Here is a 25,776-nt window from a genome sequence, read left to right as displayed (position 1 = left end):
CACTCTTTCGACCATCTCCAACATATGGTGGATGAGTTTATTCCTAGTCTTTGGTCCACTTCTTGTAAAGTGTCCCAGAGCTCAGTGGTTTCACCAAACTTACTTAATATGTTTGTGTGGCCTTTGGGGGATTTAATTCAGAAACTTCCATTACACTTATAACACACAGGAAATTCTCTCTCTGATGGATTTCAGGATTGCAAATTTCCTTTGTGTCATGAGTAACTAGCAGGGGGTCAGAGGGGGGCCTCCTGTGACAGCCACTGTTGCTGGGGGTAGGACTGCAGAGGAAGGAGCCCAGGGAGAGTTTCAATACAGCTCAAGATAAAGGGGCAGGGCGAGAGGGAGATTAAAAGGGAATTTAAGAGTAAAGGAATCTTTGGTTCCATGACCTCCTACCAAGACCCAGGGGAATAAGGGGGGATTGCAGTGCTCAAGAAGTGGAATTAACAGTGGAATTAAGCAGAAGTGTCAACTAATGACCCACTCCCAGAAGGGGAGGAGGAGGAGGAGTGACTGTGGTGATATCCCAAAGGGAAAAGACACCCCAGGATGGAGAACAGGAGATCCCTGTTCTTGAGGACAGGAAGAAGCAGGCAGTGGGGGGCAGAGGGGATTCCCCCCTGATAGGACCTGGTGTGAAGACATAAACAACTAGTGGTGGACGGTCCTAAGTTATAAGTAGTGAGAGCTTTTAAAGTCTAGGACGGGACATTTGTGGTTGTCTAAATCAATTTTTTTCATCTGGCATATTCCTCTGAGGTTCAGTATAAAGAGCAATTTTAAAGCTGCAATCTGGGTAAATATGGATATGGTTCTCTTTAAAATGCATAGCCTCAGTATTCCCAGGTCTTTACAAAACCTATTCCTTTGTTTGAGATTTATGGATTTTTTATTATAAGAACCCTGTTATCTCCTTAAGAGCCTGGAAATTTATTTGGTGGGCCATAAAACACTTGGCAATTTCCCTTAAGTACCGTTCTTGAGAAGCTCTGGCTTCTGAGCGGTTTACAAAATACTAATCATAATCACGCTGAGCCAGGGGAGGGGAAAACACGTACATTCAGGCACAGAGACAATCAAGGAGGTGGAGGATATATCAAGGAGAAAAGGTAATAGCAGTTTAAAATTTAGTGAAAGATGTCTCAGATCTAATATAGACAGGAATAGAGTTCCAAAGTTTTGGTCCTGTGTAACTTATGGCGGTGGTGCGAGTAATGTCAAGTCTAATTCTAGATGGGGGTGGAATTTGAAGTAAACCAGCACTCATGGAACGAAGGGCCCAAGGACGTACATAGGGGATTAAAAGACGAGACAGATAATCAGGCCCATTAGGCAGTTGTGATTTAAAAAACAGTGAGTGTAATTTGAATTGAATGCGTGAGACAAGTGGAAGCCAGTGTTCAGTACGCCATAAAGGAGTAACAAGATTGAATTGTGTTGACCTATGGAGCAGACGGGCAGCAGTAAACTGAATTAATTGTAAGCATTTAAAAGAAGATAGAGGCAAACCAGCATAAAGGGAATTACAATAATCCAAATGTGTAATAATAACTAAAAAAGAAGTAAAGTGCGGACGGAGGAGAAAGAGAAAAATGAACAGATAGCCTGAATTACGTGTAGTGTGTAAAAAGAAGCTCTAAGAACTGAATTTATTTTATCCTTGAAGGTAAGATGGAGTGGAGGAGTGGCCTAGTGGTTAGGGTGGTGGACTTTGGTCCTGGGGAACTGAGTTCAATTCCCACTACAAGCACAGCTCCTTGTGACTCTGGGCAAGTCACTTAACCCTCCATTGCCCCATATAAGCTGCATTGAGCCTGCCATGAGTGGGAAAGCACAGGGTACAAATGTAACAAAAATAAAATCAAAGACCACCCCCAAATTTTCACGGATTCCTTAAAGTTAAGGTGATGCTGGTCAATAATAGGGAAATAAATTGCTTTGCATTTCTTAGTATTCAAGAATAAACAGTGTTCATGTAACCAGACTGAAGAAAGACATTTAGCTGAGTTATATCAGATTGAGGGGTGGGATACGGAATAAGATTTGTATATCATCCGCATAACAGAAAGGGAGACAACCACTGGACTGTAAAAGAATGAGAAGTGGTGCAATAGTGTGGGTGCATGAACAGAGCTTTGTGGGACACCTGAGATCACTGGAAATTTATCAGAACAAGATTGATGATAAATGATTTGGAAAGAATGACCCAACAGATAACTCTTGAACCACTGTAAAACCATACCTGAAATTCCAATAGATTGAAGACGTGAGAGAAAAAGGTCATGGTTTATTAGGTCAAAGGCAGATGGCAAATCCAAAGAGACTATCACTATAGAATAACGTTGATCCAAGGCTGTACGAATAGTGTCATGTAGAGTGACCAGTAAAGTCTCAGAGCTGTGCTGTCTCCTAAAGCCGGCTTGGAAGGGATGAAGAATAAGGGGCCCTATCAGGCTTATTTTCAAAAGAGGACACCCATCTTTTGACACAAATCAGAAGATGGGCGTCCTTTTCACAGGGTCGCCCAAATTGGCATAATCGAAAGCTGATTTTGAGCGTCCCCAACTGCTTTCCGTCATGGGGATGACCAAAGTTCCCAGGGGGGCATGTCGAAGGCGTAGCGAAGGCGGGACTTGGGCGTGCCTAACACATGGGCGTCCTCAACCAATAATGGAAAAAAAGGGTGTCCCTGACGAACACTTGGACGACTTTACCCAGTCTTGTTTTTCTTACGACCAAGGCACAAAAAGGTGCTCAAACTGACCAGATGACCACTGGAGGGAATCGGGGATGACCTCCCCTTACCCCCCAGTGGTCACTAACCACCTCCCACCCTCAAAAAACATCTTTAAAAATATTTTGTGCCAGCCTCAAATGTCATACTCAGGTCCATCACAGCAGTATGCAGGTCCCTGGAGCAGTTTTAGTGGGTGCAGTGCACTTCAGCCAGGCGGACCCAGGCCCCCCCTACCTGTTACAATGTGAGCCCTCCAAAACCCACCACAAACCCACTGTACCCACATCTAGGTGCCCCCCTTCACCCATAAGGGCTATGGTAGTAGTGTACAGTTGTGGGTAGTGGGTTTTGGGGGGGGGTTGGGGGGCTCAGCACACAAGGTAAGGGAGCTATGTACCTGGGAGCAATTTATGAAGTCCACTGCAGTGCCCCCTAGGGTGCCCGGTTGCTGTCCTGGCATGTCAGGGGGACCAGTGCACTATGAATACTGCCTCCTCCCACGACCAAAGGGCTTGGATTTGGTCGTTTCTGAGATGGGCATCCTTGGTTTCCATTATCACTGACCATCTCTAAGGATGACCTAAATTTCAAGATTTGGGCGTCCCCGACTGTATTATTGAAATGAAAGATGAACACCCATCTTGTTTCGATAATACGGGTTTCCACGCCCCTTTGCCGGGACATTTTGTGAGCATGTCCTCAGCAAAATTTGGGCATCCCTTTCGATTATGCCCCTCTAAGTGTGCTGGAAATTTTCCCTTGTGCGGTGCTAACCGGGCAGTAATCGGCATTGTACGTGTGTAGACCATTACCACCTGGTTAACGTGTGAGACTTTACTGCTAGGTCAATGGGTGGCGGTAAGGTCTAAGACCCAAAATGGACGCATGTCAATTTTAATTTTGCCGCATGTCCATTTTTGTCCCAAAAGAAAGGCCTTTTTTGCAGGTGCACTGAAAATGGACCTGCATGCATCTATTACATGCATCTACACAAGAGCATGCCATTTTTTGGCACACCTTAGTAAAAGGACCCCTAAATGTAGAATTGATAAAAGTAGTGAATTGAAGGAGAACCAGTTTTTCTAGAACTTTAGAAAAGAATGGAAGGTTTGAAACTGGCCTGTAGTTTGAGGCAGTGGCGTTCCTATGGGGGCTGGCACCCGGGGCGGATCGCCGATGCGCCCCACCCCCTGGGTGCAGCGCCCCCCCCGATGCAGCGCGGACCCCCCCCCCAGCGAAAGGACACCCCCCGCCGGGTGCACACCGCTGGGGGGGTGCCGTGCGCGCCTGTCCTCCATTGTTCCATGCTTCTTCTCTGCCCCGGAACAGGATGTAACCAGAGGGAGCACGGAACGAGCAGAGCCGACAGGCATGTGGCACCCTCCCCCAGCGGCGTGCACACAGGGCGGACCGCACCCACCGCCCCCCCCCCCCCCCCCAGGAACGCCACTGCTGGACTGTCTGGTTTTTTTATTTGATTTGCTCTTGATTTTGTGCCAATGTTCTTTTTTTGGGGGGGGGGGGGGGGAGGGGACATATGGAACTAGGAGGCTTGAAAGTTAACGCGGGGTACCTGAATCTTAAAGGTTATCCTGTAGCTAACAGAAAGGCAATGCTCATCACATAACAGAGGTGTAACATGATCAAATGTTTAGGAGTCAGCAGTTTGATTGCCAGGTTTTGGACTGTCTGAAGACGTCTAATATCAGTTTGACGTAGACCGCTGCTGATTAATTACAAAGGAGTGGATCAAAGCATGAAGGACCGAGAGAGAAATAAAAAAAAAAGGCTATGAACTGAATAGATCATCTTAAGTTTGTAAACACTACGTTGTATAATGCAAGAGATCTAAGTCCTGAAGTTCAAATTTTGATCCAGAGTGACACCCGGGATCTTCACAGTAGAATGAAAAGGAACATTACTTCCCACAATCAGCAGTGGGGACTGTGCGGTGGCCTTTTCAGAGGCTGGTCCACTTTTATGGAATGCTTTGCGATTATGTCAAGGTACTGCGCATTTTAAGAAGCTCTTGAAAAAAAAAACACTTTTTTGTACATGCATTAAAACGTATTTTTTTCTCCTTTCTATTAGCTGGCATTTTACAAAAATAAAAAGGATGAATAATGGTGAGATTTTTGTTGTTTTTTTAATATGTGTTTTTGATGTTTCTATTATGTATGCTTTTTGTCATCTGCTTAGGTTGTAGGCAGATGATACGTTTTTAAAATAAATATAAAATAAACAAACAAACACTGCATGGCATACTTAGATGCGCCAACTTATGACAGCCATAGACCTAGGGCAAGCGGGCATGCCTAAATGTAGGTGTGTCAGTGCCAAACAGAAGAAAAAGTAGGAGAGGACCAATCCAATTCCAACTCAAGGGTGAGAAAATAAAAATGTTATTAGTGGGACTCGACGCAGGTCTGCGTTTTGGTGCAGAAGTGCCTCCCTCAGATGTCAACAAAATCAATCTAAACGAATACACCAGTGGTTCCCAAACCTGATCCTGAAGGCACCCGTCAGTCAGTCAGGTTTTGGAGATATCCACAATGAATATTCATGAGAGATATTTAATGCACTGCCTCCACTGCATGCAAATCTCTCTCGTGAATATTCATTGCAGGTATCTCGAAAAACTGACTGGCTGGGGTGCCTTCAGTATCAGATTTGGGAAGCACTAGTATACACAATTTCATGTAAACAATGCACGAGGGGTATAAACAAATGAACACAGTGGTATGAAGAAACCAACAAATACTCAAGCAAACTGTGGATTTCATGAAAATCAGCGAAACTGCAGCAATACTCTATCAATGTTGACATACAGTACTATTCTAATATAGTCTTGGTGCCAAGATGCCATTACAGAATTGGTGCTCAGTGCAAGGCACCGAGGCACCTATCTTGAGGTGCCAATGGTAGAATCGCTCCCTAACTGCTTACCTGGACGGTGGTATACAGGAGAAGGAAAAAAAACGACAGAGAGCAACAAGATGAACCACGGGGTTCAACATACTTGAATTGCTGTAGTACAATGTAGTAAATTTAAAACGAATCGGAGAAAATTTTCTTCACTCAACGTGTAATTAAACTCTGGAATTTGTTGCCAGAGAATGTGGTAAAGGCGGTTAGCTTAGCGGAGTTTTAAAAAGGTTTGGATGGCTTCCTAGAGGAAAAGTCCATAGACCGTTATTAAATGGACTTGGGGAAAATCCACTATTTCTGGGATAAGCAGTATAAAATGTTTTGTACATTTTTGGGATCTTGCAGGGTATTTGTGACCTGGATTGGCCACTTTTGCAAACAGGATGCTGGGCTCGATGGACCTTTGGTCTTTCCCAGTATGGCAATACTTATGTACTTATGTATGTGATAATTTGTCTGTAAGGGAAATGCAAGACTTGTCTTTTCATCAATGTCTCCACCTCGTTTTGTCAGCAACATGCATTTTCTCTAGAATTGCATGACTCCTGATGCAGGCATTGGTCACTGAAACATAGCTGTGTCAAGTCTGTATTTTCTGTGCCATGGACACTAGCTGACCCATCAGGTATTAAAGTCTGTTTTGGTTCTTTGAGATGTTTCCTTCTGTTTTATTTCTTGCTTGACTGGTTCATCTTGGTGCACACCTGGACAACACTTCAGCACATTACATTAGATTTTAACACAGTGCTTAACCTGGAGATCACAGGTTATAAGAATTCACAGATCTCCACTAAGTCTACAACAGCTTTAGCCTCCAAGCCACTGAGGGGCCCTTTTACTAAGGTGTGTCAAAAAATGGGCTGTGCTAGTCTAGGCGCGTGTTTTGGGCGCACGCAGATCCATTTTTCAGCATGCCTGTAAAAAAGGCCTTCTTAAACTTTTTGCTGAAAATGGACATGCGGCAAAATAAAAATTATCGCCTGTCCATTTTGGGTCTGAGACCTTACCGCCAGCCATTGACTTAGTGGTAAGGTCTCACGCGGTAATTGTCTACGCACGTAGAATGATGATTACCGCTCGGTTTTTGCTGCATACCAGAAAATACAAATTATTTTTCAGTGCGCGTAGCGGATGCACGTCAAAAATGAAATTACCACAAGTGTCACGCGGTAGTTAGGCGGTAACTCAAAATTGATGCGTGTTGGGCACGCGTAGGTGCTATGCGGCTTAGTAAAAGGGCTCCTAAGTTACTGGAAATATTGGGGAGTTATATAGCAGCAATTCAAAGGTAAAAGTTCAAAAAGACAGGAATATCCCATTGAGAGGAAAAAGCCTCAGAATTTCTCATAGCACCAAGAGTGCTTATCAACATTCAATCATTGGTGTAGGAAAAAGAAACTCTCGATAGACATTTAAATGTATTCTTTATCACCTCAATCCAAGGACTTAGCTTTCAGTTTGTGTCATGGGTCCACCCAACAATGGCCAACGTTTCATGGCTTAACCACATTTACAGTAGTTAATCAGCATATCGGAGAAAGTTTTTCTTTACTCGGCGCGTTGTTAGACTCTGGAACTCATTGCCAGAGAAGGCCTTGCTGAGTTTAAAGGGGGTCTGGACAGATTCCTGAAGGAAAAGTCCATTGATCATTATTAAATTTGGGGTTTTTGCCAGGTTTTTGGGGCCTGGATTGGCCGCTGTCGGAGACAGAGTGCTGGGCTTGATGGACCTTTGGTCTTTTCCCAGCGTGGCAGTGCTTATGTACTTATGCACCTACAACTAAGCGGATCACATAGCAACATACATAAAATCCTAACAGATAATATCTAATAAAAATTACTACTACTACTAATCATTTCTATAGTGCTACTAGATGTACGCAGTGCTGTACACACTCTCTGTCCCTAGGGGGCTCACAATCTAAGTTTATGTACCTAGGGCAACGGAGGATTAAGTGACTTGCCTGAGGTCACAAGGAGCTGAAGTGAAAATTGTTCGCCAGGATCAAAGCCTGCTACACTAACCATTAGGCTACTCCACCACAAACAGATGAAAATTCTCCAATCTTAAATGAAACACAAGTGTCAGCTTCATGGATGCACAAACAGATATGTCTTCAATTGTTTGCAAAATTGGTCCCTGACACTACCCAATCTTAATAGCCTGGTAAATTGCTCCAAAGTTGAGGGCCTGCAATCGAAAAGCTGCATTCCGAGTACCAGAATATCTTACAGTATGTAATTTAGCATTTGTTAAAACCATCACATTTTCAGATCGCAAGGACCTCACAGGATGGTACACATGAACCACCTCTTGAAGATACCAAGGAACACATTCAGAGTACTATACTTGGTGGATCAAACGTGCCACCTTATATTACACTTGGGAGTGAACGGGTGACCAATGCAATGACCAAAGAATTGGAGATACATGTTCAAACCGAGACGTACCTGCTAACAGTCGAGCAGATGCATTCTGTGTCATCTGCAAAGCCTGCATCTTAGATTAGTCAAACCCAGATGCATTGCAGAAATCAATCCGAGAAACCACCAAACTCTGTACCACTGACCAAAAATCACATTTTAATAACATTGGTTTTAATCTAACCAGTAAGTTAAACTGGAAAAATGCTAATCTAACCACATTCAATACTTGGTCCTGGATAGACAATAAAGGATTTAGAATCACACCCAACAACACTCGCGTATTTCATGTATCTTCAGCATTCAGCACAGTTATTACTGTGTTTGAGCTTTGTTTTTGCCTTTGAATTGCTGCTATATTTATTGTTTTGGAGGTTTTATATTGTTATTTGTTTAGGATAAATAGTCCTCCAATCTTCTATTTTTCAGTGGTTGTAACAATACTGGAGTGTTCCCAGAGTCCACTACTGAAGTCCTGAGGACCCATCAGTGTCTTCTTGGACAAGATCAAGGACACATCCCTGCACAGGCCTACAGGAGCCAAGCTCAGGTGCCCAAAGGTCTGGGGAGTCCTTCTCATTATCAAGGCAGGCTTTGCATAACAGCCTGCCTGAACAGTCCAGTGGTTGTGTTTTTCAGGAATGTGATAAATCTATTTATAAACTCTGCAGAAACCCTGATGTTTACCATTTTTTAATGCTCATATATTGTGTTCCTTGTGTGATGGATAGTAAAACTATTTACTTGGCAGTTGCAGCTCAGAAGGGACGGGAGGTCCCAGTAGGCCCAGGGGCCCACAGACTTGTGATCTGTCCCTAGGCAAGGCCACTAACAGATAGTGTGCCAAGTTTCTATGAAACATCTGCCTGAGTCTGCCAGTAAAGCACTCTCTGTCTGTTTACCGAGCAGAGTCTGGTTCAAGGCCAAGCAGAACACTTTTTGCCCTGACATCTAACGATCCTTTATAATCACTCACTTACACTCTTTCACCCAGGGTCCCACACCATCAAGTTTCTCATTTATAGCAAAATCTAGTTTTCCACCAACCAAAGCCTCTTAAAAAATCTGCCGGCAAGGAATTAATTTCAGCCAAGAAAGCCTGGAGTACAAGGAACTTTTTCATTGGAAGTGTAGTTAGTGTAGTGTAGACCAGATGGATAGCTGGACTTATCCAGCACTCAGTAATAAATCGGGTCTGCCCAGTTTTTCAGATTCATTTAGATTCCATAATTTTAGGGTGAAAGATCTCATGAGTACTGAGCAGATATGGAAGTACCAAAAATTTCTATGGAAAAGCATCAAAACCCAGGCAACATGCTAGATACTGGTAAAGTGTCCAATGTCATTAGTACTCTCTAGTGCTCCCCAGGGCCGCTGAGAGGGGAGGGCAGGGGAGGGGGGACAAAATTCCCCGGGCCCGGGCCTCCAAGGGGGGGGGCCGGCACCGGGGTCAGGCCACCGGCGCTGCAGTTCCCGATCTCACCTGCCTGCCTCCTCGGCTCTGGGCCCCCTGCATTCGAAGCAGCAGTCACAGATCACCTCCCTTCCGGCCTTCCCTCCGTGTCCCATCCTCGCGGAAACCGGAAGTTACATCAGACGAGGGCGGGACACAGGGAGGGAAGGCCAGAAAAGAGGCAATCTGCGACTGCCACCTTGAATGCAGGGGGCCTGGAGCCGTGGAGGCAGGCAGGTGAGACCGTGGACTGCAGGGGCAGGGGGAGCAACGGGGGGGGGGGGGGCAGCAGCGGCAGGGAGCGGCAGGGGGAGCGACGGGGGCGGAAGCGGGGCGGCCTTGCCCCGGGCCCAGCCGAGTCTCTCAGCGGCCCTGGTGCTCCCTCTTGGTACACAGGAGCCAGGACCAGCCTTAGTAATTGCAGGGCCCTGTGCGGACCAGTTTAAGTAGGGGCCTCTCACCTGGGACAGATGAGATATCAGGGATTGATTTATTATTTAAACAAAATTCTTTAATCACCAACTACTATTGTAATCTTATGGGCCCTTTTTCTAAAGGGTTGGTGCACAGCAACAGGCTTGCCATGCGCAAATCTAAAAATACTGCTGGGCTACTGCAGGAGCCCAGCAGTAGTTCCCACCCCCAACACGTGCCATTTCTGGTGCTATAACAATTTCTATTTTTGTCGCGCTGGTGGTTACCGGTGGTAATCAGCCAGTGCCGCACACAGTCCGGTTACCACTGGGTTAGCATGGGAGCCCTTACTGCTACCTCGATGGTTGACGGCAAGTGCTCCCCCCGAAATGGTTGAGCGGCAAGTGGTTAACTTACCGCATGGCCATTTCTTTTCCAGAAAAACAGACAACCTTTTACCTGCTGCATTAAAATGGGGCCTCAACGCATGTCAAAAACACGTGCTGACGCTTCCTAAAAGGACCCCTGGACCGAAAAAAAACAATAAACGGTGCTATCCTTCTGAGAAGCGCAGGGGAAGTGAGATAGAGGAGATGTAAGGGCTGGCCGCTGGTGCAGTGGGAGGACTATAGAGTGGGAAGTATGAAGGAAGAGGGAGACAGAGATGCAAAGGGAAAAAAAGCTTTAACTTTTGGTCAGCCACCACTTGCAAAGCTGACTCAGTTAAGTGCAGGGCCTCTAGGAGCGTAGGACCTTGTGTGGCCTCCCCTGTTTCCCCTGCTTAAGGTTGGCCCTCAGAGGAGCTTTTAATGATTTTGTTTGGATGGTTTTGGAGGGGTGTTACTGTTTTCAATTACCTTCACCCCTGATGTGTGCACTTGGGATGGATGAAGTCTACATGGTTTCCATCCAGTATGGAGCTAGTTCTAATTTCAATTCTCATGTCCTTATTTTACTTCAGGGGGTTCTCATTTCCATTCCTCATGGCTCCTACAATGATATAATTTTTAAGATATGACTGTGATGAATATGAATGGTCCTTGCATAAGCCATGTTCATCTGCAACATGTGGCCATCCTGAAAACCAGGCCTTATACAGAGCCTGTGAGGAACAGAGTTGAGAACCAACACTGTATTTATATTTGAATGGGACGCTTTCATCAAAAATGAAAGGGTCTAGCTAGCCTGTCATGAACTGATGGGCCAGGGGCAGCATTGGGCTGAGAATGAGTTGCTCCCTTCTTACCTCTGGGCTCCTGGCTTTCTGCTTCCTTCAGGTAGTGCAGGGCACTCTCATAATTTCCCAGGTGATAAAAGGCAATCCCGGCCCGGTATGCAGCTTTGAAGTTTCTTTTCTGCTTCTCTAGCACCTTGAGGCAGTACTCTCGGACACGTTCATAGTTTACAAGTTCTGACTGAAGCAAACAGGCTGTTAGAATAGCAAAACAGGTCATCAAAGGGTACAGTGGTAAAGCCAAAATCAGAGAAACAAAGAAAATGATGTCAGATAAAGACCCTATGGCCTATCTAGTCTGCCCATCCATACCAACCACTAACCTCTATTATCCCTTCCTCTTCTTTAGAGAGCCTCTGTGCTTGTCTGTTCTTTCTTGAATTCAGATACCACCCTTCCCATAAACAAGTATTTCCTTAGATTACTCCTGAGTCTATTACTTTTCACTTTCTAGTTTGGAGTGTTGCCACGATTTGGGTTTCTGCCAGGTACTTGTGACCTGGCTTGGCCACTGTTTGGAAAACAGGATACTGGGCTGGATGACCTTGGTGTGACCCAGTATGGCTACTCTTATGTCCCCTCAATTCAGAGATAGCATTTCAAAGAGCTTCACTATACCCCTCCTCATGTTATCCACACATTCCAGAGTGTCTATACCCTGTAGCAGATTTTGGTATCATCCACAAAAGAGGTAAACCTTTGCTGACAGCTTTTACACAATATCTCTTATGAATCTATTAAAATGAACGGGACCAAGGATCCAACACAGCAGCACACCACTGGTGGTGGCTGTATCCTTTAAGTGAACTCCATTTATGTCTACCCTTTTTCTTGCCTCCCAGTCAACCAGTTTTTAACTCAGTCGGTATCTTTAGGGCCCATAACAAGGACACTCAGTTTATATATTAGTTGGCTGCATGGAACCATGTCAAAAGCTTTGATGAAATTTAAGTACATCACACCCAGTGAAAGAAATTAACCAGATTTGTCTGACAAGACCAACCTCTTGCATGCTGCCTCAGGTCCTGTAATCCACTGGATTCCAGAAACCCCACAATCCTCTTTTTTAACTGCATTTTCATTAATTTACTAAGGAGCCTATAGATCCCAATCCCCTCCCTACTCTTGCTTTTACAGAGAGTAACCACAATTGCCCAACAGAATTTCTGAAATTCTTTCAAGACTTTGGGATGTATCCCATCCAGCCCCATCTGTTTCGTCCGACTTTATTTTAGCTAGGTCATCACAAACACAGTCTTCTGAAAGTTATTTGAAGTCTACCTCACTTCAGTTCCAATTTGTGTTTGCTTTCAAAATATTTGTTACGCAATTCTGCTTTATCCTGCTCAGCTTTTATATATTCCTCCCCTTCATCCTTGAGTCTCATAATGTCACTTTTGCACTGTCTCTTATCAGTAACATATCTAAAAAAAAAAAAAAAAAAGTCTTATTCCCCATTTTACTGTACTGGCTTTTTTTTTTTTTTTACATTTGCATGTTTGCTTTCCTGACTTCTTTACTAGTTTTTCTTAGTTGTTCCAGATATTGTTGCCTGTCTTCCTCTTTCTGTGGTCTCTTGTACTTTATGAAGGCCAACCATTTTTTTCCTTATCTTTTCAGCTACTTCTTGTGAAAACCATAGCAGCCTCCTTTTCTTCTTATTTTTATTTACTTTCCTAACAAGTTTGTTGCCCTTAAAATTATCTCCTTTCAATTTTGCCCACTGCGTTTTAGATGTGCATAAACTGACACTAAAGGGATTAGAATTTGGCAGTGAGCGTTTTGCTCATTGCTGATGGTGTTATTCCCAGATATGCAAATCCAGGACCTATGCAGGCTTCAGTTATGAATATCCAGTTATTTTTAAGCTGGCCAACACATAGCCGCTTAGTCAATATTCATCATTTAAGCCGACAGGGGTTACCACATAAAAATAGGACAGACTTTTGTGGCCCCATTTATGCAGTAGCCCTGGCCACGGAATCTCAGCACTTAAGTGGCCAAATGCTGACTTCGCCCGTGCTAACCATGATATTCAGCTGCACTTAGGTGGTTAAATACCACTTAATATTAGCGGCTAACCCTGACCAAGCAATTTAACTGGTCAGCAGCCAGCTAAATCCTTTTGAATAACAGGCCCTAAAAGGTTTTCTTGCATATATGGCTAAGTTCCGATTTACAAATCCAGGATGCACATGTTTAAAACTGAAGAACATTCAAATGGCAAGGGGACATGGTCTGGACATGTTTTGGGGTGGGACTAGGGCAAGCCTGCAAAATTAACCTTTATTCCCCATTTCAGAAGGGAAATGAACATCTATGTCCTAACAGAACAACATTGAGATTTATACCTGCTACCTAGGACATCTAGGTTTCAGAAGAATGCTCCTATTGAGCAGTGCTCCACTAAAGGGACTAGGGGAGATCACCTCCTTAATCCTCTAGTGTTTGATGTCCCCTCAAAAGCCAAACTGTCAAGGGATACTGGGCTCTGTGACAATGTCAGGAAAACTAATCATTTATGTTTCTAGAATGACCAAGATAAGCATTTATGTGTGCAGGCACAAAGGTTTACGTTGCTATTCTACAATTTGATCACATTACTCCTCTTTTCCTGAAGCATTATTGGCTGCTTATTCTTTACCATATTCTTTATACGATCCTTACGCTGACACATAAGATACTGAATAGTCTCCATCATCACTCTTCACACCCAACCAAGAACACTGTGCTCTCTTCACGACAGCCAACTTCATATTCCTCCAGTTTATCTGACTCATCTTGAGTCTACAAGCCAGCGTGCTTTCCTCTCTTCTGCTCCTGTGTTTTACAATCCTCTACTGCTGACATTGTGCGCTGAGCTTTCCTTTTCAAAATTCAAAGTAGCCCCAAAAAATATTTTTTTATTTCATCAGGCTTGTGTTACTTAGACTGTTCAGAGGTGGATGGTGTGGGTCACTTTTTGACTTCGGTGTTGGTGGGGGGGGGGGGGGGGGGGAGGACACTACAGTGAGCATCAGTAGCAGCTTCTTTTGTACTCTCTATTTAAATTTCTGCTGAGATTTGGAATTCCTTTCTTAACTCCTTTTCATGTTTTATAATATTTATAAATTAGCTGACTCACAATTTAAATTTGAAAATAATATTACAGTTTTGGGAATATTATTTAATAGTTCGTTCAGCCTTGAACCTAAGGTTTATGCTTTAGTAATGAAATTGGTTTTTTTAACTGAAAAAGTTGAGGCAAATTTGCAGTTTATTAGATTCTACAGTGGTCCATTTAGTGGTACACAGTTTACTGCTATTGCTAATTGATTATAATATTTATAAAAAAAAATTAACATGCTTAAACCTAAGCAGCTTACATTACAAAACATGCATAAAATGACAGACACAATATGATGTCTTATAGGAAATCACAAGAATTTGATTAAGAAAATACAAACAATTCAGAATACAGCAACTCATTTACCCCCCCCCCCCCCCATTTATAAAGCCACGCGGTAATGCCAACACAGCCCAGAGTGAATGGGTTGTGTTGGCATTAGCACGTAGCTTTATAAATGGGGGAAGGTGGTAATATTTTCAGCCCATAAGTTTGATAGGGTTACTCCACTATTGGTGGAACTGCTTTGGCTCCCTACAGAAACTCAGGTATATTTTAAAGTTTGTATTACAATTTTAAAAATATTGTATGGTTTTGCACCTGCCTTTATGATGGGCCTGATTCATATGTCAACAAGAGACAGAATTTTACATGATTCTATGCAGTTTCACTTCCTGGACCCTAAGAGTATAGATTTTAGTTCTGTCTTTTTAATGGGTTTTATGTACTAGGCTCCAGTGTTACGGAATGCACTTTCTGTTGGGCTTAGAAGAAACTACAAAATGTTTAGAAAGGATTTAAAAATATCAATTTTAAAGAAATATTTATAGATAGTCTTGTTTTTTTGATTTACTATTGGTTATACAATCCCAGGGTTTTGCCTGGTTTTCTTGAAATGTTATCCGCATAGAACCTCATGGTATTTGCAGGATGCAAGAATATTTGTAATGTAACATAATTTTAACAACATAAACCATTCTGTTGTAATTTTTTAAAGGGTGGTATATCAAATATAAGTGCCTAAACCTCGCAACACAATGAAACCAAAGCTCGTAACAGACTCTACGCAACTCTTCCGCTCTACGATTCCCCAATGTGCCTATAACACATGAACCTTATTTGTCTACTACAACTCTCTGTATTTGTTTCACTACCGGAAATGGCGACTGCCTCTATGGTATTATGTAAGCCACATTGAGCCTGCAAATAGGTGGGAAAATGTGGGATACAAATGCAACAAATAAATAAATATTATACAGTCTCAATTATCCAACCTAAACAGGACTGACCCATTGTCTGATAACTGAAAAGTCAGATAATACAGAAAACACTCCATAAACCCCTCCAACAATGCATAAACAAAGGCACAGAGTTCCCAATTTTTAAAAATTGTTCTAAAACAAAGATGTCACAGGGTGGGGTGGGGGTCTGTTGGATATGGCGGATGGTCAGAATACTGAAGATTGGCTAAACAAGACTGTATCCATTTTGAGCTGGTGATATTTTAGGCCCTCTTTTACAAAGCTGTACTAACGGCTACCACACAACAATGCCGACACAGCCCATTCAATGTGAATGGACTGTGTCAGCATTATTGCACCAACAGCCGCTAGCACTGCTTTGTCAAAGGGGGCCTTAGACATTTTTCTTCTAAAAATGGATGCACATGCCACATGTAACCAGTACATAAACATCCATGTCTCCTTGTATTTTAGAACAGGCACTACAATGGCAGACCCTGTTCTAACATATCTGTGGAACTTGAGATGTCCTGACCTGGCCATTTCAGTTCCAATCTGAACATCCGTTCTAAAATGCCACCCACATCTGTCCCAAGCACATTTGAATTTTATCACCATACTGGGTTCTACTATATCATGATGCCTTTTTGTTCCCGGTCTTTGCATTTATTAATGCTAAGTATAATAAGGCAATGTAAAGAGAAAGTTCTCACCCAAAGTAACAAGATAACTATGGAGAATTTCTCCTTATGATTTATGGAAGCCTCTCTAATATTCAAAATTTTCCATCACATCCATCTCCTTTCCCATTTTTCATCCAGCAAGTATATTTTTTATGCAACAAGCCTTTCTTGTAGAGCCAGTGTTTCAGGTCCTATATAATTTTTGAAGCCCTTCTGTGAACTGCATTCATTTTTCCAATGTCCTAACTATGGCTTAGTCTTTAGAACTGAAGACAGCACTCATAGTGGTCCCACTAGCGACCTATTCACAGGCAATATCACCTCCTTTTTCTTTCTGATACCTCTGCTCATACAACCATAGATATATTAACTAGTTCCTTTCGGGTCATCTGAAATGATTGGTCCTGGATCTCTTTCTTGTAGTTTCCAGCTCTTGTCATAAAATAACTAGTGGATTTTTAGCAAACTAAGGGCATGATTTTCCATTATTTTTAGCATTAAAGCTCATTTCTTAATTCTTGGCCATTCTCCCACTATTTTCAAGTCATCTTATTTTTTTTCACCTCTTCCAAAGGTTTCTGTATTATCTGCAAGCAAACATTTGCCAATAAGGCCCTCTGCATTATTGCTACTAAAGATATTGAATAGAAATAGTTTTACTAATGAGTCCTGGGTTTCCCAGTGGGCAACTCTCCTTATCCAGAATGGACCACCACTTTCTGCATCCTGCCACTCAACTAGTTCCTCAATTAATTTACAGCCTTTTGTCTTATGTGCTTTCCTGCTAATAAGAAAATACATATAACAATGCATTATAAGATGACAACATTAAGTAATTAAAACAGTTCTATTTTATATTGTTGCAGGAAGGAACCAATCTCTTTAGGGATAAATCCTGGAAATTAAAAATAAAAACACTGATGTGGTGTCCTCAAAGCACTTGTAGTTATAGCTCAGCTTTGGAAAACAGGTTTTATAATAAATATACTATGAATTTCAAAACCATTTGCTAGAGAGAGGTCTTCTGAGGATGAATTTGTAATGATAGTAGTGTGCATCAGTCCCAAAGAAAATAAAGATTATGTATTGTAGTAGATGCATTCATTAGGTTTGCATATCAGTATAAATGCTCTTTTTAACAGTAAGTATTGTATATGAACAAAAGCTATAAACATTTCAGTCTGATTTGACCTCTGAAAGCTGGAACGGAGACTACTTCTATGAGAAAATATATATAAAGCAACAGCAAGCAGCTGATCCTTTACTTGCTCAGCTAGTTTTCTAAGCATACTACAAATAGTAGAACATTGCAACGACTTTTAAGAGCAAATGTTGACATCTGTGTGAGTTAAAGAGGGCAGACACTCAAAAACCATTGCTAGAGCAATTTTGGTAAAGTAATGTTGATTTTTCAGCTTCTAACAGATGAGTAAATATATACTCACCAGTCAGACTGTCATAGCATTCAATCTCGGTGCTTTCAACCAGCCTCTTCTGAGCCTCTGTCAGATTCATCTTCCCATTTCCAAGCATCTGTCCCTCCTCTGCTGTGCCTTCCCCGGCATTCATCCCTTTAAGTTGAAGGAGGGCTCTGTGATACTTCCCGATGGCTTCCCTGAATTTTTTTTCCTTGTAGCAGCGGTGACCTTCCACCTTAAAGTCCATGGCTGCCCGAATCTTTCTCTCCAGCTCTAACTGTGGGTTGTTGATTTGACAACCACCACCTCCACTACCACCAGCTCCTCCTCCTCCTCCTCTGGCAGCAGGGTTCCTTGTTCCTGCCTCGGACCAACTCTTGGTCGCATTGCTGTTTTTTGTCTCTTCCATGGTTTTCACAGCCAGGTCATGTTGGGTTACTTTCAAAACCTGCTTCCTCTGGATGATCTGGATGGAACAGTGTGCTGTGCATAAAAGAAAGAGGAGCAGGAGAGGGGAGGGCCGTCAGTTGGCTTCAGCACCACGGAGAGCTCTATGCTTCAACATGAGCACCACAAAGAGCGCCCGATGCACCCTGGGTATGTTTCACAGCATCCCAGACCTGACCTTACCTGTCTCCTTTTCAGAGGTAGCGGCATTACCAACTGCAACTAGTTCATAAAGGAAGAAAAACAAAAGGCTATCAGACTGCAGTCCGTATTTGTTTTCTTTAGCATCTTAGATAAACAGAAACATTATCAATTTCAGCGAACCCAGTTATCCACATACATTTTGTTTGATGAGGTTTCCTTCCCTGCAGCTGTGCACACACCTTTTCTAATCCATGCCTTTAGGTTTTCGTTTCATCAAGGATTTAGTGGGAGGAGGGAAGGTTTGAGGAGATCTCCGTCTCTTTTGATAAAGGTAAACGCAAAGCTTTAATGTTGTTAAATGTTTTCCGAACAGGAAGCCTTAGGAAAATTATTTTTGCACTTGGCCCTCTCATTAAATGTGCAGCAGGTTGTTAGGCGTTGTTTTCTTGTTTTATCATCAATCTCCCCCTCCAAATAACAGGTTGTCATCTGCTGAAATAATGGTAAGAGTGCTCTCTTTTTGAAGGTTTTATGTGTCCTCTCTATTCCTGCTCGGTTCTGTTTCATCTTTTCACCTAATACATTCATGAGCTGGTCAGACAAATAGAGCTGTAACGAGAACTCATGAAACCACACAGGAAGGATTAATGTGCAAAATCCAGCAGGTCTTATGTCAAATGTCAATTGGTTTAAAAAAATGGAGAATATATTTTACATAAAATATATAATAATTTTGGAACAGATTAATTTCAGCACTAATGGGAGTAAATCACCTGTTCACCATTGAATTACCAAAGCAATGTGGAGGTAATGCTTTAGACATTACACACCAGTTACACTCATGACTAGTACATACATGCCAGATGTGTGCCCATGTACTAATTCATAAATATTTTATATGTGGACATACACTGTGACAGAGTACGCAGATTGTGATCCAATAAAGGTATTTTATTTTATGACATCACTTTGAGTGGGAGTTACACTTTAAGAAACTGTGATACACAGGCATCTGCATTTACTGACAGTTGTAGCATGGCACACCACCGGTTTGAATATTGTAGCTCATACCAGCATCAATTCCATGTCATTATTACCATCGTCATTGCATAGAATCAGTTTAGAAGACTTAGCAGTGTTCTCTTGATGAAGGCTTTTATGCTGAAACACAGCCTGTCTTGAGGATACTGAGCTGGGACTTGTACATTTTGAAAGAATAAACTGTTTGCTCTATCCATCCTGGTATTTAGTGTTCTTCCATTTTTTATGGTTTCCAGTTGTGGCATGCATGCACCAGTAGCCAATTTTGGTAGGCCTACCCTAGCTTAGTCAAATATATTAACATCTAATTGGTACATAAAAATATTGAATTAATGAACACATGCATTATATTTTCAGATAAAATCTCAAGTAAATTGCTTTACAGTTCTTGCCTGCTGAAAATACATCCCGTGAAAAATGGCCTACATTGAGAGCAACATGATGGAGTAAGATGAATTTAGAACTTGATTTCATCTAATGTGCAATGTGAAAACAATTTGAAACTTAAAAATGTGAAATTTTCTACAGACACATGGGGGCATTTTCCATACGTTTAAGTCAGACCTTGGCTGTTTTGTGCTAAACATCCCAAATTCGAATAGGAAATATGGTCATTTTCAAAACAACAAAATGTCTATTTTTTTTTCAATAATAGCCACATGCAAGATGTTTTCATGCTCTGCGTGTTTAATATTTTGGGCCATTTGGGGGAAAAATGTCCACGTGAAAAACATAGAAAATCAAGCCATTGGGAGATAGGAGGAACCAGCATTTTTAGAAAACTGGCCAGACACCCCAGATGAGCAATGGAGCACCCTAGAGGGCTCTGCAGTGGACTTCATATAAATGCACGCAGATACAAATCTCACCATTACCCCCTTATACTGGATGTTGAGCCCTTCAAAACCTACCAAAAACCTACTGTAGCCAACTGTACACCATTACAAGATCCCTTATGGATGAAGGGGGTCATCTATATATGGGTACAATAGGTTTTGAAGGAGTGTGGGAGGGATCACATAGAGCTCTGCTTGCATTTCTTTCCCTCTGCCCACAACCATCTTGAGCCCCAGAGCACAGGGCTCTGGGGCTGGCAGTTTTTCTCTCTTTCCTTCTCTCTGTTGGCTTAACTGTTCCTTCTCTTTCTCTAAACCCCCCCCCCCCCCCCACACACACACACACACTTTTACCTGTACTAAGTGCTGTGAGCCTATACATATATGCAAACATAATATACTATATATATCCAAACTTGTGTGGATTGTGTATTCTTTGCAAACCCACTGCCTCTGTGAACTGGACCAACCCTAGACAACAATTGCTGACATCTTCTTGTATCCACTACTCATGATGTATTGTAAGCCACATTGAGCCTGCAAAGAGGTGGGAAAATGTGGGATACAAATGCAACAAATAAATAAATAAATCACACTTTCTACCACAAGTGCAACAGGTAGAGTGGGATATGGGCCTGGGTCCTTCTCTCTATAGGGCACTTCACTGACCACTACACTATTCCAAGGTCCTGTTTCTCTAATAGACCTGGCTATAACAGCTGAAGCTGTGACAGAGGCTGGTAATATTGTTATTCACATCTTTGGGGGTTGGGAGGAGGGGTCATCCCTGATTCCCTCCCATAATCATCTGGTCATTGAGGGCACTTTTTATGCCTTATTCATTCTAAAAACAGGTCTAGACCAAAACATTGAAGTTTTAGCCCTTGACATTTTCATTTTGTTCTATTATAGCTGTAAAACATCCAGGTGTTGGGACCGTCCCAAGCCCACCCATGAAATGCCCCCAACATACCCTCTTGTGATTTAGATGCACTGCAGATGAGTTACATAGACAAACGTCTTCAAAATAGGGGTTCGAAGAAACCGATTTGGAGGTTTTGAGAAGAAATTTATCCAAACACTGTTTTAAGATATGTTTTGGACGTTTTTCTCTTTGAATATTTGAGAGAAGAGACTTCATTTTTGTTTGCATGGATAAGGAATTACAAGGCAGAGAACCTCAAGGGACATGGTTGGAGGGTCATTGGCCTGAACAGCATAGTGCAGCACTAATCATACAGATAAGTTTCAGTTTACAGTTAGTTGTTTAAGAAGGGGACTATATGTTACAAAATTGATATGCAAATACCACTGAAACAATTGAAGCGTGGAGTGCAAGGATGGTGTATGTTGGTGGTTGGTCCCACTCTGGGGTTAAACACTACATATTTATATCATATCATCAACAGTTTATAGTGTAAGAACTTAGTTAAAAAATAATGTAAACATTTAAAAAATAAATTTTACTTGATTCAGAGTACCCATTTATTAGTGGACACACATCTCACTGCTACGACTTAGGCACATACACTTCCATCAGCTATACCTGATTACACCGCATAGTTGCCTCAAGAATCATTGGTGGTATATCAAGTTCACAAATAACATTAAAACAAAATTATATAAAAGTAAAGTAGACACCTACATTCCTTTGTTGAATATGTACCTAACAGGTACCTCATGGGAATGAATAGATAGATATGTGGTAAGTACAGCAAAGATACATACCTGTAGCAGGTATTCTACGAGGACAGCAGGCTGATTGTTCTCACTGATGGGTCGGCGTCCACGGCGGCCCAGGTACGGCAATTTTCCAGAGCAAAAACAAAGTTTGCCAGAGCCGTCTGGCACGCATGCGCGGCCATATTCCCGTCGCGCGAGAGTCCCTGCTCAGTTAGATCAAAAAGCAATAGCAAGGAGAAGGACAACTCCAAAGGGGAGGTGGGCAGGTTTGTGAGAACAGCCTGCTGTCCTCGGAGAATACCTGCTACAGGTATGTATCTTCGCTTTCTCCGAGGACAAGCAGGCTGCTTGTTCTCACTGAAGGGGTGTCCCTAGCACCCAGGCTCACTCAGAACAACAAAGAAGTTCAATTGGGCCTCGCAACGGCAAGGACATAACTGAGATTGACCTAAAGCAGAAACATCTGAGAGTGCAGCCTGGAACAGAATAAAAATGGGCCTAGGAGGGTGGAGTTGGATTCTGCAGCACCAACTGCCCAAACCGACTGTCGCGTCGGGTATCCTGCTGAAGGCAGTGAGATGTGAATGTGTGGATTGATGACCACGTCACAGCCTTGCAAATCTCTTCTATAGTGGCTGACTTCAAGTGAGCCACTGATGCCGCCATGGCTCTAACACTATGAGCCGTGACATGACCCTCAAGAGTCAGCCCAGCTTGGGCATAAGTAAAGGAAATGCAATCTGCTAGCCAATTGGAAATGGTGTGTTTCCCGACTGTGACTCCCCTTCCGTTGGGATCAAAAGAAACAAACATTTGGGCGGACTGTCTGAAGGGGCTTGTCCACTCCACGTAAAAGGCCAATGCTCTCTTGCAGTCCAAGGTGTGCAACTGACATTCAGCATGGTAGGTATGACGGGGAAAAAATGTTGGCAAGACAATTGACTGGTTCAAATGGAACTCTGACACCACCTTCGGCAAGAACTTAGGGTGCATGTGGAGGACTACTCTGTTGTGATGAAACTTGAGATAAGGAGCATGCACCACCAAGGCTTGGAGCTCACTGACTCTATGAGTTGAAGTAACCACCACCAAGAAAATGACCTTCCAGGTCAAGAACTTCAGATGGCAGGAATTCAGTGGCTCAAAAGGAGGCTTCATCAGTTGGGTGAGAACTACGTTGAGATCCTATGACACTGGTGGAGGTTTGACAGGGGGCTTTGACAAAAGCAAACCTCTCATGAAGCGAACACCTAAAGGCTGTCCAGAGATAGGCTTATCCTCTACACATTGATGATAAGCACTAATTGCGCTAAGATGAACTCTTACGGAGTTGGTCTTGAGACCGGACTCTGACAAGTGTAGAAGGTATTCAAGCAGGGTCTGTGTAGGACAAGAGCGAGGATCTAGGGCCTTGCTATCACACCAGACGGCAAACCTCCTCCATTTGAAAAAGTAGCACCTCTTCATGGAATCCTTCCTGAAAGCAAGTAAAACCCAGGAGACACCCTCAGAGAGACCCAAGGAAGCGAATTCTATGCTCTCAACATCCAGGCCGTGAGAGTCAGAGACTGGAGGCTGGGATGTAGAAGCGCCCACTCGTTCTGTTATGAGGGTTGGAAAACAGTCCAATCTCCAAGATTCTTCTGAGGACAACTCCAGCAGAAAAGGGAACCAAATATGATGCGGCCAGGAGCAATCAGAATCATGGTTCCACGGTCTTGCTTGAGTTTCAGCAAAGTCTTCCCCACCAGACATATGGGAGGATATGCGTACAATGGGCCCTTCCCCCAATGAAGGAGAAAGGCATCCGACGCTAGTCTGTCGTGGGCCTGAAGTCTGGAACAGAACTGAGGGACCTTGTGATTGACCTGAGTGGCAAAAAGAACCACCAAGCGGGTGCCCCACTCTCGGAAGATCTTGCGTACGACGCCCGAGTTGAGTGACCACTCGTGAGGTTGCATTATCCTGCTCAATCTGTCGGCCAGACTGTTTACGTCTGCCAGATACGTGGCTTGGAGAAACATACCGTAACGGCGAGCCCAAAACCACACCTGGACGGCTTCCCGACACAGGGGGCGAGATCCGGTGCCCCCCTGCTTGTTGATGTAGTACATGGCAACCTGATTGTCTGTCTGAATTTGGATAATTTGATTGGACAGCTGATCTCTGAAAGCCTTTAGAGCATTCCAGACCGCTCGCAACTCCAGGAGATTGATCTGAAGACCTTTTTCCTGGAGGGACCAAACTCCTTGAATGTGAAGCCCATCGACATGAGCTCCCCACCCCAGGAGGGCTGCATCGGTGGTCAGCACTTTTTGTGGCTGAGGAATTTGAAAGGGATGTCCCAAGGTCAAATTGGATCGAATTGTCCACCACTGAAGGGAATTGTGAAAATCAGTGGACAGCTGGATTGCATCCTCTAGATCCCCTGCAGCTTGATACCACTGGGAAGCTAGGGTCCATTGAGCTGATCTCATATGAAGACGGGCCATGGGTGTCACATGGACTGTGGAGGCCATATGGCCTAGAAGTCTCAACATCTGCCAAGCTATGATCTGCTGAGACGCTCTGGCCATGGGAACTAGAGACAGAAGATTGTCTGCTCTCGCTTCTGGAAGATAGGCACGAGCCGTCTGTGAGTCCAGCAGAGCTCCTATAAATTCAAGCTGCTGAACAGGGAAAAGATGGGACTTGGGGTCATTTATAACAAACCCGAGTAGCTCCAGCAGTTGAATAGTCATCTGCATGGACTGTAGAGTTCCTGCCTCTGAGGTGTTCTTTACCAGCCAATCGTCGAGATAAGGGAACACATACACTCCCAGTCTGCGTAGCAACGCTGCAACTACTGCCAGGCATTTTGTAAAGACCCTGGGCGCAGACGCCAGACCAAAGGGCAGCATACTATACTGTAAGTGCTGCGCTCCCAGACGGAATCAAAGATACCTCCTGTGAGCTGGAAGTATCGGGATGTGTGTATAAGCATCCATTAAGTCCAGAGAGCATAGCCAATCGTTTTCCTGAATCATGGGAAGAAGGGTGCTCAGGAAAACCATCCTGAATTTTTCTTGGACTAGGAATTTGTTCAGGGCCCTTAGGTCTAGGATGGGACGCACCCCCCGTTTTCTTTTGCACAAGAAAGTACCTGGAATAGAATCCCAGCCCTTCTTGCCCTGGTGGAACGGGCTCGACCGCATTGGCGCTGAGAAGGGCGGAGAGTTCCTCTGCAAGTACCTGCCTGTGCTGAAAGCTGAAGGACTGAGCTCCCAGTGGGCAATTTGGAGGTCTGGAGATCAAATTGAGGGAGTATCCTAACTGGACTATTTGAAGAACCCTTGAGCACATTATGCAAAGGAACCATGGATGACTCCTTAGGTAGCGAAGGATAGTCAAGGACCTCAAGCATCTCAGTCCTGTGCTCATCCTCAGATACCACAGGGAAGGGAATAGCCACAGACATTTCCCGGACAAATGAAGAGAAAGAAAGACTCTCCGGGGGAGAAAGCTTTCTTTCTGGTGAAGGAGTAGGATCAGAGGGAAGACCACAAGACTCTTCAGAAATACCGCTTCATCCCACGAGGCATCCTCATCGGTATCGGACAAGCTTCTCATTCCCCCCCCCCAAACCCACCTCCCCGCTCCCCCCGTTTTCTATTTCTGTTGATGGCTCTCTCATTCTCCCTGTCTCCTCAGCTCGAAACCTTGGGGTCTTCTTTGACTCTTCTCTCTCCTTCTCTGCTTATATCCAGCAGATTGCCAAGACCTGTCGTTTCTTTCTTTACAACATACGTAAAATCCGCCCCTTTCTTTCCGAGCACTCTACCAAAACCCTCATCCACACCCTTGTCACCTCTCGTTTAGACTACTGCAATCTGCTTCTTGCTGGCCTCCCACTTAGTCACCTCTCCCCTCTCCAGTCGGTTCAAAACTCTGCTGCCCGTCTCGTCTTCCGCCAGGGTCGCTTTACTCATACTACCCCTCTCCTCA

At 43.5% G+C, this 25,776-nt stretch overlaps 1 protein-coding gene across 1 annotated transcript in view; it reads right to left on the bottom strand.

Annotated features, from left to right (window-relative positions):
- TTC9B (tetratricopeptide repeat domain 9B) overlaps positions 1–25,776 on the bottom strand; it is a 35,361-nt gene that overhangs the window by 1,810 nt on the left and 7,775 nt on the right. The window contains exons 2-4 of the mRNA XM_030219990.1: positions 18,272–18,376; positions 17,669–18,124; positions 11,206–11,388 (exon numbers count right to left, since the gene is read on the bottom strand). Coding sequence (XP_030075850.1) covers positions 11,206–11,388; positions 17,669–18,124; positions 18,272–18,376 — 744 coding nt within the window. The remainder of the gene's footprint in view (positions 1–11,205; positions 11,389–17,668; positions 18,125–18,271; positions 18,377–25,776) is intronic.

This window comes from Microcaecilia unicolor, chromosome 11, assembly GCF_901765095.1.
Source record: "Microcaecilia unicolor chromosome 11, aMicUni1.1, whole genome shotgun sequence".
Classification (NCBI taxonomy): domain Eukaryota; kingdom Metazoa; phylum Chordata; class Amphibia; order Gymnophiona; family Siphonopidae; genus Microcaecilia; species Microcaecilia unicolor.
This window is presented reverse-complemented; position numbering and strand designations above follow the sequence as displayed.